This window comes from Triticum dicoccoides, chromosome 7A (genome assembly GCF_002162155.2).
Source record: "Triticum dicoccoides isolate Atlit2015 ecotype Zavitan chromosome 7A, WEW_v2.0, whole genome shotgun sequence".
In the NCBI taxonomy this organism is placed as follows: domain Eukaryota; kingdom Viridiplantae; phylum Streptophyta; class Magnoliopsida; order Poales; family Poaceae; genus Triticum; species Triticum dicoccoides.
In genome coordinates this window covers 212,342,365-212,357,375 of record NC_041392.1, presented here as the reverse complement: position 1 = coordinate 212,357,375, position 15,011 = coordinate 212,342,365, and the positions used below count along the sequence as shown (strand labels likewise).

The window sequence follows — 15,011 nt, the reverse complement described above, 5'->3', positions numbered from 1 at the left end:
TGCCTGCCTGCTGCTCATGTAGTAGAGTCTGCATGAAGCGAGCGCGCCTCTTCGACACCGGTCCTCGTCATGCCTACATGATGACGCTACCATACGCTGATGTGCTAGTGCACGGGTGCTTCGCCAGGCTTAGTTCTGGCGTCCGAGCTCTTTACCGGGTGGTCGTTGCTGTTTTGCTGGGCATTTGCATCAACTCCACAGGTGCGTGCGCAAGCACACAAGCGACACAGAGAACGAACCTTTCTTGTCCTAGACTGATATACATTGTGTTGGCATGACAGAAACAGTACTTGTAACAGAAAACAACAACACCGAAAATGAAAATCTAAATACTATGTCAATGACAACCCAATTCTCTTCTATTTACACCTGTTCACGTCTGGTACTTTGAGTTGTACAAGGGTCTTCAGAGACAAGTCTTCCGGAACGGAACGAATTTATGGCATGGCATAGACAACACAACAGGGGGTAGAGGCACCATGGCAACAGAAACTCCACATACAAAGGTAGGCCGCACGCACAACCCGAATCTCAGTAACTACCACGCAAGAAGCTCCCAGGCTCATCAAGTAGTTTTGGATGACTGGATAACACGGTATCAATTTGTGACTGCAACAACAAAAAACGGGTACATTAGTTTTCCTTGCTCAACAGAAATGCCACAAAGTTGGGTAATGATAAGGGTGGTGCAAGGAAGAAATCAAGACACAAAAGACAGAAGCCACATCAGGGCTGTAACTCAAAGAACGACTATCCAAAAAAACGGCAACATCTATCAGCCAAATCCGACCGCATTGTGTTTCTTATGAAGAAAGCATCATGTTCACCAAGAGATGTTAATAAACTAGAAAACTATAAACATTCAGGTCGCTATAGTTTGGCTCAAACCAAGCCCATTCCCAGCTAGTTTCCTGCCAAACTCAGCAATTCTTGGATGGAAAACACAACTAGTCTCGTAACCCTTTGGAAATGGGCTTCAAGTAACACCAAGATAACTTTCACTGGTTATATGCAATTTCTTTAAGATTAATATAACTTTGCTAACCGAAAGAGTCCGATATGCAAGTGTAGGACACATGAATTTGCATGGAGCGAAGCAACACAGTTGACTTAGGAAAGTCTTGTAAAGCAGCACTCGTAGTGCTGCCCAGGTATGTTCAGGATACCAGCTTGGCCCAGAACAAAACGCCATTTGAAAGACCAAACCAACAAGGATCAAATTAGCAGCGCTAGCACACAACTTAAGCTTTGAATTTTCCTTTTTCTTTTTTGCTTCCACTTATAGTTCTACAAAAACACTAGAATGGTTTCGTTTCTAGCTTCTGCCAGGATTTGTGATCTCTCAATCTTAAGGCTAATTGTCCATTCTTGAAGTAAGTGCAGAAAATGTAGGATAACAATTTGAAGTGAAGGACAAGAAAGTGATAGGCATGCTTAGGAAAATTAACAACTCAAAGCATCACGTGCATTGAAGACAAGGATCTTCCACCATTATAAATATAAAATACCATATGCACGTAAAATAACAGCACTCAAAATACCATGTACACAAGAACAAAAAACATAAGGTTGGTTTAGAACGCTTACTATAAACATCCACTTCAGTATCGGGCCCAACATTTTCACCAACTTGGATGATCTGGAGAAGCTAGTGTGAATTCTTTCATTTGCAGCCATATATTCCTGTAGCTGTATTCAAGAACATTATGCAGAGTCTTTTCTTCTGTGCCTGCGGTGTTTAGAATGCTTTCTACTTCTGTCTTTATCAGATGATCTTCTACTACTAGATGTATATTTTTCCTTGTATTCATGATCACTAGAATCACTGTCAGACATGCGGGTCCGATGACTCCTTTTCTCCCGACGTTTTCTCTTATTCCTTTGGCTGTCAGAGGACAAATCGGCATCAGGAGTTCTACTCCTGCCTGCTCTATGTCTTGAATGTGACTTTCTTTTCTTACTACTACGTCGTTCATCAGAAGAACCAGAATCTGGTGTTGGACTCCGATTTCGATGATGGGATCTTCTTTTCCTACTCCTATGCCGTTCAATAGAAGTATCAGACTCTGGACTACCGTTCCGAATCTGACGATGTGAAGAGTGTGACCGGCCTATGTCAGCATTATGCTCATATTTCAAATCAAGCTTTTCGACATTGGATGAAGGACCGTCCCCATTACCATTGGCAGCTTCCATCAAACCCAAAGAACCCTCGTTCTCCTCCCTAAAAGTAGATGTCTGGCCATTCCTAGATACACTTGCATCAGCCGTTGGAAGGATTTCTGATCTAAACAAGACATTCGGTGGCTGGGCCGGTTTCTCTGGAGGAACCTCCAATCCCAGTTCTTTACCCAAAGATTCCAGGAAATCCTCAGCAACAAGACGATTAAGAGCCATGTTGGCACCTTCACTCGTCTTCACCGGATCCATTTGTTGATTGTTAAGAGGTTCGTCCATATCATCGTCTGAATCATCAGAAAAGATTGCCTGGAAAGCGCAACAAATAACTTGTCAGTACAGAAGTACAGAACCCTCAAGTCCAATTAACCATTTCCTAATTGACAGCATAGACAACTGTGGAATCAAAATCAGCAACTGTTGCGCCCACAGCACCCATCATAAAATGTAATTTGTGTGTTCAAATAAAATACAGAAAATTCACAGATGCACAGCATGCTATACAATATGACCATTTGTGAACTGTAAGAAAGTAATTTGTGCACATATAGTTGCTCTGCTAGTATCTCGCCTCTTGTACTTTTTGTACAGTGCACAAATGATCTTATTTTTGCACGTGCGTATGCATAGCATGTTGTACATACATGATTTTTTCACGTTTTATGGAAACTTGGCATGCACAGTAGGATTATGTCTACCTGTGGAGCAGCTTAAGCCACCATATAGGCTTAAGCAAATCTACACATGAAATATTTTACAGGCTTAAAGAGGAAGCCTAGACAACTGGCCAAGTTCTCTGACAACCCCACATTTAAGATACCAACCAGCTAAGCAAATCTGAATCTGTGCAAGAAATGAGTGTAAACACAACTATCAGAACCCATACCTGGCATCAGACTTAAATTGGTGCTTCTACAAGATAAAAAATGACAATATCCCATTATGAAGCATTGCATCTACTATTCCATTTATTAAAGGCAAATTTGAATGCACTAATTATGTTAATAAACAAGACGGCATACTTGCATGGTATAAGGATTTAAGGTTACCAATTTAGACCAACTCTAACCGATCCCCTATCCTGCTATAAGGGAGGATAATTTCGGTTTCCCTCCTCTATGTTGCACCTAGCCGATCCCCTAAACCGGTTAGTGGAGTAAAAAAATTACTCCAGCGCCCATCCCACGAGTATATTTACTCCGGCTGGAGGCGGCCGAGGAAAATCTCCTGTCTCTCCTGGATCCCCTCCGAACCCGAATTCGTTCCGGGCCTGTCATCTCCCCCGACCAGATAGCCTGGCAGCCTCCTCTCTCCGCGCCGGCATCTTCTCCCCCAGAGCGCCGCCAACCCCTTTCCAATCGGCTTCCACCGTGCAGCCACAGATCCCACCTCGCCAGCCACCGTCCCACCTTCTTTTGGCCGCGCCCCGCGAGCTGCCGCCAGCACCACTCCCCTCCGCCTCTCGCCACCCTCGGCCCCCACCGTCCCAGGCATCGCCACCTAGCACATGTGTGCCACATCCCCGTGCATCACGCCACCGGCTACCCCAGCCGGCAAGGACTACGCCGCCCAAGTCACACGCGGCCATGACTCCCGCGGCCGTGAGAGATAACGACAGTGACCCGTGCTCGCACCCCGGCGACGGGCAGGCAGAGCAGCTTGTCGGGGACGGGTGGCGCGAGCCCCGGGCGTGGGAGCTCTTCAGCCCGATGCACCGCATTCTCCTCGAGTCCTCGTTGCCACCGTGGCTGCCGCCTCCTCCCGCCCCCATGCCCCCCTTGAAACCACCACAGCGAGCCGTCCGTGGCTGCGCCAACAATGGTGTCCGGCACCAGCCTCATCAGCTCGCTCGCCAGGGAGAAGGCCACATCTACTCTCTCGCCGCCAAGGGCGACGCTCTGTACACCGGCCCGGACAGCAGGAACATCTGCGTGTGGAGCAAGCAGAAGGACTCCGGGAGGGAAGGGAACCAAGCACTCGCCCGTGCAGACGCTGCTGAAGCAAGAGCACGCCGTGACCGCGCTAACAAAATTCAATCAATTGACCAAATATAGGCTGCACGACAAGTGTTCGACGATATGCTTAAACCAAAAGTAAGTTTCACTCCGCTAAGTTTAGGGGGTCGGCTAGAACCGACCAAAACTTAGTGGAGTATAAATACTCCACTAAGGTTTACTCGGCCGGATCCTCCTCTATTTTTTAGGGGATCGGTTAGAAATGCCCTTATTGCAGGAAAATGGGTTGAAACTCCCCACCTTTATCTCACACTGCCGAATAACCAACTGGGCAATACCGATTATGTGGCCCTTGTAAGAAAATATACTTATTTAAAGGGTTACAACGTGAATTATGATAACCCAATTTCCAACGAACAGCATGTATATACTCTAACATATTGTTTCACTACATTTATGTATGTCAATTTATGCCATTCTCCACAAGTGCACAGTAAAGTTTGGAGTTTTTTCTCCTTAATGAAACAAATATGGCTACCTCCTACTATTATTTTCTTTTCTCGAATGCGCAGTAGATGTGAGTATCACTGGATCAAGAAGAAATGTACAGGGTACACACACGCGCGCTCGCACGCACAAACCGACCACGAGCAAGAAAAAAGACCCACGCTAACCAGGACTAAGACTCTCCCCGGATCAGTCTAACCAAGCCTTTGGCCCCAGCCAAGGCCAAAGTTGTGTTTCGTCTTTAATGGCCAGCAGCACCCATTGGACATTAGGCGAACTCCATTGAAGACAGTCATTTTGATGCTTCCAAATCATTTCAAACCTCTCGTTATTGTTATATTTATACACATGGTACTTAAGGATTTTGAAGAGTCGTTTTTTTTCTCATTCATACATAGCCAGGTAAGAAGAATATCTTTTACAAGAAAACAGAGCAACATTATTATTATAGGCCTTTTACCCTCAATAATCATGAAGCTCTATAAGTTCTACTTGTACATATGTTTTCTATGAAATCCATGTAGAAAAATTGTTTTTCCAAGTGAGGCCATGAGCTAGGACTTTTGGTGTATTTTGCATGTAGAGACGAGGCAGTATCTAATGGAAAAACAACCTGGTGCACTGCTCAATACAGGGAGCAATATGAATGCTATTAGAGAGGTCAGTTTCAGTCTGAGCAGAAAGTAGAGGGAGCACAAATTAAACATGCCAAGATAATCCTTCAGATATGGCTTAATTCCACATGAATTTCTGGCCAATGTTTCCCCTAGGAACATACATTTGGGGTAATTATTACTCCCTCCGTTCCTTTATGTAAGGTGTATTTTTTCTGGCACGATGACCAAGGCACAAAATAATAGAGAATGTAGGACGAAATTACCCTTGGCCAATTCGTTGGTTAGCGGCAAGTAAATCAATTAAGCTAGGAAAAGGAAGAGATACAGGCAATCGGAAAAGAGATACTTTCCTATTTTTTTCTAATAGAAGAGATATATGAAATCAGGAGAGAGATACTTTCCTTTTTTTTAAGAGGGCTAAACATGGGATTGCGAGGAATTAGAAGAAATACACGTTACTGAAATTTTATTAGAAAACAAATACATGTTATATAAAGGAATGGAGGGAGTACCTTGTAAAGATCAACAGGCCTCTGCATACTGCTTGCCACAATATCAGGGTTATTTGCAGTTTCCTGTGCCTCTGTCTCTTCTGTTCCTGACACAGCAGCATTTGGTGGAATCGTACTTGAGCCCCTTACATCTTCATTTATCTTTTTAGTGGACTCGGTCATAAACATAAGGGTGTCCATCTTGCTTATTGGTCTTCGAAGAGGCATTGGCTGCACAAACAGTATGCATTTTAAAATATATATTTGATTTAACGCCAAATAGCAAATAATAACAAAGTAGAGTAAGAGTACTAGAAGACTAGAACTGATACATTTATCAGTTGCAAATCAGCTCCTTAGAACTAGACATCGGAAACTGCACTTAGCTACAACAGTATAAAAGTAAGGACAACATTATGGCGTGCAAGAACTGGGGAAATTTACGACGATACTCTAACATAAACCGCAAGTGTGTATCTGTGACCGCATCCCTTTTCTAAAGATCACCAATTTATTTTTCTTATTCTGTGTACTTAATTTTTAGTTCATTTGCCTATCGTAATTGGCTAATTAACACAGTCACACACCCAACAATATAGAATCACTTAAATTTACCTTTCCCATGAAAGGGTCAACAATATCAAAACGCTTGCACAGTATTGGTGAAGGCCGCCATTCAAACTCCTCCCTCTGTGGATACATGGGCCTCTCATCTTGGAGTACCGCAGAGCTCTGTATTGTTTTTAAGGATTAAAATGTGAAAAAGAGAAATGACATTACTAATAGACCCAAATAAGTTAACCTACCTCTAATTGAGTGGATGAAACAAAGCGTTGCTCATTCAATCCAGGTAAACCCAATATTGACAAAGGATCTATAGCCTTATATTCTTTTGCTTTTTCAATTGCATCTGCAGCAGCCTCAAAATCTAGTCTTTCACGAGCACGATCAGCCTCCGACATTGTAATTGTAGGAGCAAGACTTGCAATACGAAGACCACCCTGATATTTCTCCTTTAGAAACTGCTCAAATCTTGCCTGCTTTGCTGGCTCATTTCTAAAAGGCTTCTTTGACTCTGGCACACCATCCTATTGCGAAGCAAGAATAATCCATTGCATAATTAGACCAAGATTAGGTAATTCATATAAAGAATGTGGCACAATGAGGGAGGCAGCAATAATTGGTAAGACAATGCAATTCAAAAACATACAAGAGATATTGGCTTCACAAAGGTGTCACCAAGATTTGATTGTAGTTGAACAGCTTCTTTTGCAGAAACAAATGAGCTAGATGATTTGGAGCTTCTATCGAGAGGCTTTTCACCAAGAATAGTTCCACGATTCTCAGCTGTCAACTTGTCAGAAGAAGGCTTCGACTTAACAGCATCAGGTCTTTGCCGGTCAATAAACTTCTGCTGATGCTCCCATAACTTCCTTGTGTAGTAGCTACATCCATCTCCTCCGTCGAGGAAAAGAAACTGTGGACTTGCTTTACTTTTCTCTTTGTAGAAATCCTCTACATGTTTCCCGCAACGAGCAACCATAGCAGCACAGCCCTCAATCAATAATCTCAAGGTAGTGTCTTCTGGAGGAGGAACCTCGGGAGGAGCTAGATCAGAGAACTTATCAGCTGTCTGAATTGGACTTGAGAACTTATGGCGACCATCAAAATCAGCTGGGATCTCAGGAGGATGAAATCTGAAGAATCACAGTGTCACCAAATTTCCAAGATGAATACATATATACGAGATGAATATGGAATTGAGTAAACTAATTTGCTGAATTTGAACTATAATAATACAATATATACATAGCTAACAGGTGCGCACTGTCATCCTTCATATTTATTTGCTGATTCCACTAAGCTTAAACTAACATGGCGAGACCCAGTAACTATTTTTCCATTCTTGACTTGATGACCTGGTTGCCTATCTACACTCCAAGGCAGCTGAGGAACACCTTGACAATTAATTTACTGAATGTTGACGGATGAACCATCAACGCATAAAATGCACATGACAACTTTACTTGCGCGTATGCGGGTGTGTGTGCGTGCGTGAGAGAGAGAGAGAGAGAGATCAGTTGAAAACACATATCGCTACACACGATGGTATGGATGTTGGGAAAACACATATCACCACATACCGCTACGCAGCGATAATTCAGTTGAAAACACGTATCGGAACATATCACGGGGAGAGAGAGAGAGTAATTCAGTTAAAAACACACAATTGTATGCGTGTCAGGAGTTCATTGGGTGGAAGTGGCTAGAATTAATTTGACTATATTTTTTGTTAATTCGTGAATAAATTTAACTAGATTTTACAGTACAGCGCTACCATTTAAAGTAACATTCACTAAACTGGCGTGCTAGATTGTCATTGCATGTACCAATTGCTTTGTGCAAACGCTCACAAATCACAAGAAGTTTCTAAAATAGATGTCATGTTATGCACATCTTTGGTTCTTTCAACCACATACTGGCAAGAGGTTTGGCAACAATAGATCCAACTTAACAAGTATGAAAGTATAAAACAGGTTTACATAGCACAACATAAACAGCAAAAGAATACCTAACATGGTGACAATATGTGGAAAGAGAGAATCAAATGATTCATACATACAAAGTTCAACCAAGTACTAGGATAGGAAAAACAAGCTAAGGCGTTAACATTAATCAATTATAAATCAAAGAGAAGCATCACCTTTCGAGTTTGTACTCGGAATTTGAGGCGATTTTAAAGCTCAGGAAGAAACCTCTCTTCTTGTCTTCAAGTTTAAACTTACTGTCACCAGATGTTTTTGAAGGCTCGATATCAACTTCTGTTTGTTCATAATTGAAACCTGAGCACGACAAATGTAAGGATAGTAAGACATGTGAGGAACAACATCAAAGGGCCAGTCCATCTTAAATAGAAATAGCATCATCAAACAGTGAAACAAGTCTATTAAGTCTTGTCAAGCTATATGCACAACTGCCAAGATTTTCCATTTGATAGCACACACCCTCACAGGAACAAATAAGAATTCACCTTATAGTGGTACAAGGAAATAACAATTGTACATTCAGAATCTACCATAACCGACCATTCCATTTCAGTAAGGAATGATACACAAAAATGCCATATGCTTCCATCAAAAGTTCAAGACTTCCAATATTAACATTACATAGTTTCAAATGGACCAGAAGATAATTAAATTACCTGATGCATAAATATCCTCATCTTCAACACCAAGCTCTTCAAGTGCTCCAATTCCAAAGCCAGGAGCATATTGTCCTGCTGATGATCAAACCACTAGCTAAGATTTTCCACCCAATATACTTGAGCAATATCAGCAAAATAGAGAACTGGGCGTAAGGGTCATGACAATCATACAGTTTGAAATCAGGAGACTTCCCCTCACGGAAACATCACTTCGGTTTCGGTCCCTGTTCATTGATTTGTGTGATCTTTTCCTATCTGCAAAGAAAGAAAATGTGAGGTCAAGCCAAGGTTCAAAACGGCGTGCCTAGTCAGGTCCGTACGCCTAGCCAGGACCCAGGAGATCCATTCAAATGATTATTTGTTGGGGACTTGGAGTATGGTACCTTTAAACTCAGGCGCATGTTTGAATGGGTCAAAACCTAAACCATGCAGATCTTCCTTTGGATGAAGTACATACACCTAAATATTTATGGAAAACCAGAAAGATCAGCTGATGTTTTCTTCTTTATGGAAAACAAGTTAGCAATTGCATGCACACTTTTTGAGCAACAGTAACTTATTGCATGAATAGTTGCCTGTATAGTCCTCAAGGCAGACCAACAAGGTGCCATAATTAAGTGTTTAGTGGCCTGCGTACAAAAAGCAGGCTGGCTCATGGGATGCAAGATCTATCCACACAGCCAAGTTCAGCTTTAAATCTCAAACTTAGCTTCCCAGTAGTCAGGTCCAACCAGTAGTATAATTACTTAATTAGGGAGTAATATTTAGTTTATTATGGCAGCCAAGACACCATAAATTTGCAGTGGTAAAGGCAAATCTTTTCTCCAGATTAAAACTTTTTGCTGAAATTCTTTACCACCCACACAATGCATACTGGACATAATATGCAGGCTAACCTGAAACTAGGCAACCAACCAATCATGCGTTAGATACTATCATACTAATCATCTGTCTTTTATAATGCTGCTAGTGACTTTTTACTGTCTTCAAGATAGAAATTTAATATTTGGTTTTAGAACAATGATTAGGAGCTAGACAAAATATATTAGTATGAAAGTACTAACTATTTTAGTTTAGCTATAGAACAATATTATGTAGTTCACTTGGAAAATTGCACTGTGCGCAGTCTATAGCATAAAACAGAGGTACGAGGTCTAAATATAGTTCGGATTTGCAAGAAAAAGATCACAATAAGTTCGTTGAAGTTTAAGAAGAAAAAAAGTTCATTGAGCACTTTAGTACATCATAAGAACCAAAGAGAAGTGCTCACAAACAATTAAACAAGGAAACGCAAACTTCAACAAATAATCAAGAGAGATGCATGTCCTGCTTACTGGGGTATTTCCTGAAGCGCTTATTTTCTCAAATGATTCTGCGACATTTTCATCCACTCTAGATTTCTGAGAAGCAATTTGATCTTGGTCCTCATCGTTACTGACACCAGAGAGTGCAAGAAACGCTTTTCTAGCTTCCCTACGTGACTCTGTAGGCATCAGCAGTTAATTAGTTAGATAACAGCACAACACTACCACACCAAACCATTAGGTCGCTATTTGAGAAGCACAATGCTTTTTTTAACAGATAACCGTTGGACTAAGATAATTTGTGAACTCAGATTTCCTACAGCCAATACAATAGGCCGCTCATGGCTGTCATAATCTGTCGTTCTGACCTGCCAGACTTTGGATGAATTCAACAAAAAACATTTAAAGCGACACGGAACAAGTTTGTCCCATAGATCAACTATGAAATGGCTTCAAATTCACAGATAAAATGCATACCATATAAGGAGTCAGCATGTGCATCCTTGATGGTACGACCTTGGCGCCAGCCCATTTTCATCAGTAACTTCACGCCTGCTCAAAAGATGTCAAGATATTACTATTACCTGAAAATACATATACTCCCTCCGTTTCTAAATATAAGCCCCTTCAGAGAATACGGACTACATACAGATGTATGTAGACATATTTTAGAGTGTAAATTCACTCATTTTGCTCCATATGTAGTCCATATTGGAATCTCTAAAAGGTCTTATATTTAGGAACGGAGGGAGTAGTTGAAAAGATAAAACAACAGAGACAAACCAATCGAGGTTGTGGCGGGGACCACCAATTCATCAGGAACAGGTCCAGGAATAGCTGATGGTCTGCATGCAGATGTGCAGATATGTTTACATATATATCAATTAGAGTGGTGAACTGAGAACACTAACTTCTGCCATTCAAGTTAAAAGGGCATGGTCATACGAACATAAATTGATAATGACCAGAGTAATGCTAGAAATCTAAAGTGTGTACAGCCACATTAATAATTCAGTGCAGCTAACACTAAAGAGGACACTTAAGTAAAGCTGATTTCGAGGGTGTTGGGTTAATTTCCACCCCTTACCACAACTCATGCATGTTTGTCTGATGAAAGCCATATGGTTCACTGCTGCAGTTTGGGCACACCAAAGTTGCATAATACCATGGCCAGCTCATCCATCACACACAATTGGCAAACAAAACAACCTAACTTGTGACAAACAACTTAGTTGCCACAAGAAGTGTGGCTTGCCACACTTTACCATACCTAGGTTAGCCGTTAGCCAAGTGTTGTAGCCAACCAAACATCCCCTAAGCTTCATGTCAGTTATGCAATGTAAAGATGCTAACCTCTCATTTTGTTCCTTGGATGCTTGTTTTCTGGCATGCTCTGCAGCTGTAAAACCGAATGTATCATACTGTTGAGATGTTTCCAAGGCATTACCTCCCATATCCTGCAAATTGGTGCCCAAATTTGTCAACAGATAAGTTCACAATTTCATGAAACAAATTTATCCTGAGAAATCACTTATGCAGTTATGTACAATCAAAGCCAAAAAAGACATTGACACTGTTGGGGACCAAGCTCAATCAAATACATCAACACTGACACTAGTAACCACTGGTACATGCTCGTCAAGGTTTACACATTTTCAACATTCTAAGAAACAGGGAAGACAGTTTACAGTCTTTTGCTTCTTTGATGGGCAATATCTGTACTAGCTTTACCTTTACAGCAAGCGTCTGTAAACAGATATATGTTGTCAAGTAAATTAACTAAAGATGTGAGATAACATGCTTATAGTTATCCTGGCATAATCTTGCAGATAATGATAGTTACAATATTGATGTGATCATTCTACTTCCAATCATGGAGCAATTTCATTACAAACCAAAATTACTTGTCTATTAAAACTGAAAATCAAAGCATTTTCATGTAACTGTCTTGTTTTCTAGATGACTAGAACATGGCATGTTTGCATTCACACTCAAAACAGTATGGAATACCATGAATTGAAATACAACAAAACAGTGTACGACTGCTGCAGATTATCAATTTCCATACAAAAAGTAGCACTAGAAGAAAAAAAGCATCACATACCTTGATATCTTCCTCATCAAGAAAATTATATATGCTTTGTTTTTTATGCTCAGCTCTACTTTTTCGTGAAGATGTGAATGTCTGTGGCGTCCATCCTACAGTAAATGACATTTTTATAATCCCATTCATTTCTTCAGCGATACTGTCACATTAAAAACATAATCTTAAGGCAACAACATACCCTCTTTTGAGCCAGCAGTATTGTAAAAGCCAGCAGAGAAGCCTCCAGTAAATGCACCATGAAATCTTCTCCGCCCTTCCTCATCCCTGACCTACACTCCGATCACATCTCATTTTTTTAATAAAAAAACAGAGGTATTGGTTACTTAAAATCATATGCTACACAATTTCATGACAATGCTAACAGAAGAGACAATCCAAGTGTCTAACAAGTTGGTAACAAAAGAAGGAAATATTGCCACAACTAACATCAGGCAAACTGTGCAGCCACAAAAAAGCGTGGTGAACAAAATGGTCACCATAAGTGTGGCAAGATTTGGCCAAAGAAAAAAGAGCCTATGACATCTGGACCATGTGGCTAAGAAAGTGTGGCGCACCGCAACTGCAAGCCAAAGGTTAAGCGTGGCAACCTTACTACAAACCAGAACATCCCCATAGTTCACTCCACACGATTCAGTCAAATAAAACCTAAATTGAAGAACATTTGCACCATCCCCAACCGATTGAAGAAGTTCAATGGATTCGAAAACAGTAAACTGAAACATTGAACACGATTCTGTCATAATAAACCCTAAATTGAAGAAGTCACTTTCCCGACAGACCCGGATGTATAAACTAGCATGCGTAGCTACTAAACTACTCCCTCCGTCCCGAATTGCTTGTCTTAGATACACCCATATCTAGAAAAATCTAAGACAAGCTTTTTGGGACGGAGGTATTACGAAATTGCTAGTGATCATAGCTGAAATCTATTACTAACTAATGCACCATCAATTAACCCCATAGAAGGGAGAAAAATATATCCCGATGCTTGATTACAAAGGGTACACAGAGAGTGAATGGGGTGGAGGTGGGGGGAGGGGTACCTCCTGCTTCCAGGCGGGGAGGGCCCGGAGCTGGCCTGCGTCGGCGACGGCGCGGCGCTTGCGGGCGGAGATGTCCTCCTCCCGCTCGATCGGCGTCCCGTAGACCACGAGGTCCTGGTCGTCGTCGTGGGATGCCATGGCCGGGGGATCCTCGGAGTGGGAAGCCCTAGCTCGCTGGCGGCGAAGCTGGTACACGACGACGGTTCGGGACGGGGAATTGCCGATAAACGACAGATGGGTCTCTCCGTGGTGGTAAAAAGGTGGGCCGAGACTATAGGCCATACGGTGTACTTGCCCAAAAGGTGTGCTTGGAGTAGCCCGCCTGGCCCAACAAGCACATACGGGCCCAAAAAGGTCTCCAGTTGCTACTCTCCCTCGAGGAACACTGTCCCGTTCGCTTGCTAAAAGAAACTGGTTCAAAAAACCGGCAACCGGTTTTTGAACAGATGTAAAATGTATTGTTAGAAAAATAATTTATGAATAGAAAACAATGATCATAAATTTTAAAACATAATTGTAGGTATTAAAATGTTCAAGAATTTAAAAACTATATATATATATATGCAGGTAAAAAAATTATTCTTATATTTTTTTAAAATGTTTAAAAATATGTTCATGAACTAGTGTCTAACAATAGCCTAGAACTAAATAACCTTGGTCTTGGAGATGCTCATGAAAAAAAGAGAAAATCCTATTCTTCTGGGAAAGAGCACCTGTTACTCGGTTTTGTCAATTTTTATTTGGGTTTATTTTTTCATGTTTTTCCTGCTGGTTTTGAATGGTTTCTATCATTTAAAAAAGTACTGATTTTTCTAATATGTCCATTCGGTTTTTGGTGGAATTTTCTTGGTTTATTTTTTCTCATTTTCTTTTAATATTTAAAACCAAATGTATTCTTTAAATCTCATGGTTTAAAAAATATGTGCTTTTTTCATCCTTGAAAACCTACTTATATTTGTATTTCAATAAAACATGAAGTTTGTAGAATTTTGAGGATCTATTAGGTTGTACACTCATCTTATCTTGGTATGTGTGATGTTACAGTAACTAGTAGAATGCCCGTGCATTGTCACGGGCTTTAGAAATATTTTGCTAGAGTTTTATATAAACATGTGTTGGGCCCTATGTTAACTTGCTTGTTTGTATGAATGTGTAGTTCACTTCTTCATCATGTTTGCAAACCGCACTTTTTAGTGACGGGTATGTCGCACTGTTTTTTATCTTCTCGACCCAAAGATGCTGAAATGCCCGTGTATTGCCATGCACCAACAAATGAATCTATGACGAGCCTCACGGCTTCAGCTCTTCAGTCAATGTGTCATTGCTTTGCTATGTTATCACACCGCTCCAAATCCTCCATAGTTTTCATGTTCGCCAAGTTCGGATGGCTTGCAACATTTGTCATCCACTCCCTCAAATATATGAAAAATTCAGCAGTTTACCAAAACAAATTTTGCAATGTTACACATCAAAAATACCAACGTCGTCTCGTTCCCTAGCATTGCATGAGAGCTAATAGTTGTAGCCATACAAACGCTTCTACCTAATAATTGAAATCACACATATAGAAGAATAGGTTAAGGCCCCATTTGGATGTATGTTTT

At 41.1% G+C, this 15,011-nt stretch overlaps 1 protein-coding gene across 1 annotated transcript; it reads right to left on the bottom strand.

The window, feature by feature from the left end:
- Nucleotides 1-226: 226 nt before the first annotated feature.
- LOC119328701 (G patch domain-containing protein TGH homolog) lies at nucleotides 227-13,633 on the bottom strand. The gene is made up of 17 exons (XM_037601674.1): nucleotides 13,408-13,633; nucleotides 12,543-12,633; nucleotides 12,362-12,456; nucleotides 11,611-11,714; nucleotides 11,041-11,102; nucleotides 10,735-10,809; nucleotides 10,288-10,436; nucleotides 9,337-9,412; nucleotides 9,125-9,208; nucleotides 8,951-9,028; nucleotides 8,453-8,591; nucleotides 6,959-7,445; nucleotides 6,555-6,836; nucleotides 6,364-6,480; nucleotides 5,770-5,979; nucleotides 1,588-2,487; nucleotides 227-609 (listed from the first exon to the last, which is right to left on the bottom strand). Exons 1-16 carry the CDS (start codon nucleotides 13,543-13,545, stop codon nucleotides 1,705-1,707), a joined length of 2,970 nt encoding a protein of 989 aa, XP_037457571.1. The 5' UTR covers nucleotides 13,546-13,633; the 3' UTR covers nucleotides 227-609; nucleotides 1,588-1,704.
- Between the last annotated feature and the right edge of the window lie 1,378 nt (nucleotides 13,634-15,011).

What these genes read in the sequence shown, in the direction of transcription:
- LOC119328701 (XM_037601674.1), bottom strand. Translation starts at nt 13,545, where the DNA reads ATGGCATCCCACGACGACGACCAGGACCTCGTGGTCTACGGGACGCCG. An exon ending in ACATGCGCCTGAGTTTAAAG is followed by an intron (nt 9,209 to 9,336) that starts GTACCATACTCC and finishes CTTTCTTTGCAG; the next exon opens with ATAGGAAAAGATCACACAAA. An exon ending in TTGACCCTTTCATGGGAAAG is followed by an intron (nt 5,980 to 6,363) that starts GTAAATTTAAGT and finishes CTGTTTGTGCAG; the next exon opens with CCAATGCCTCTTCGAAGACC.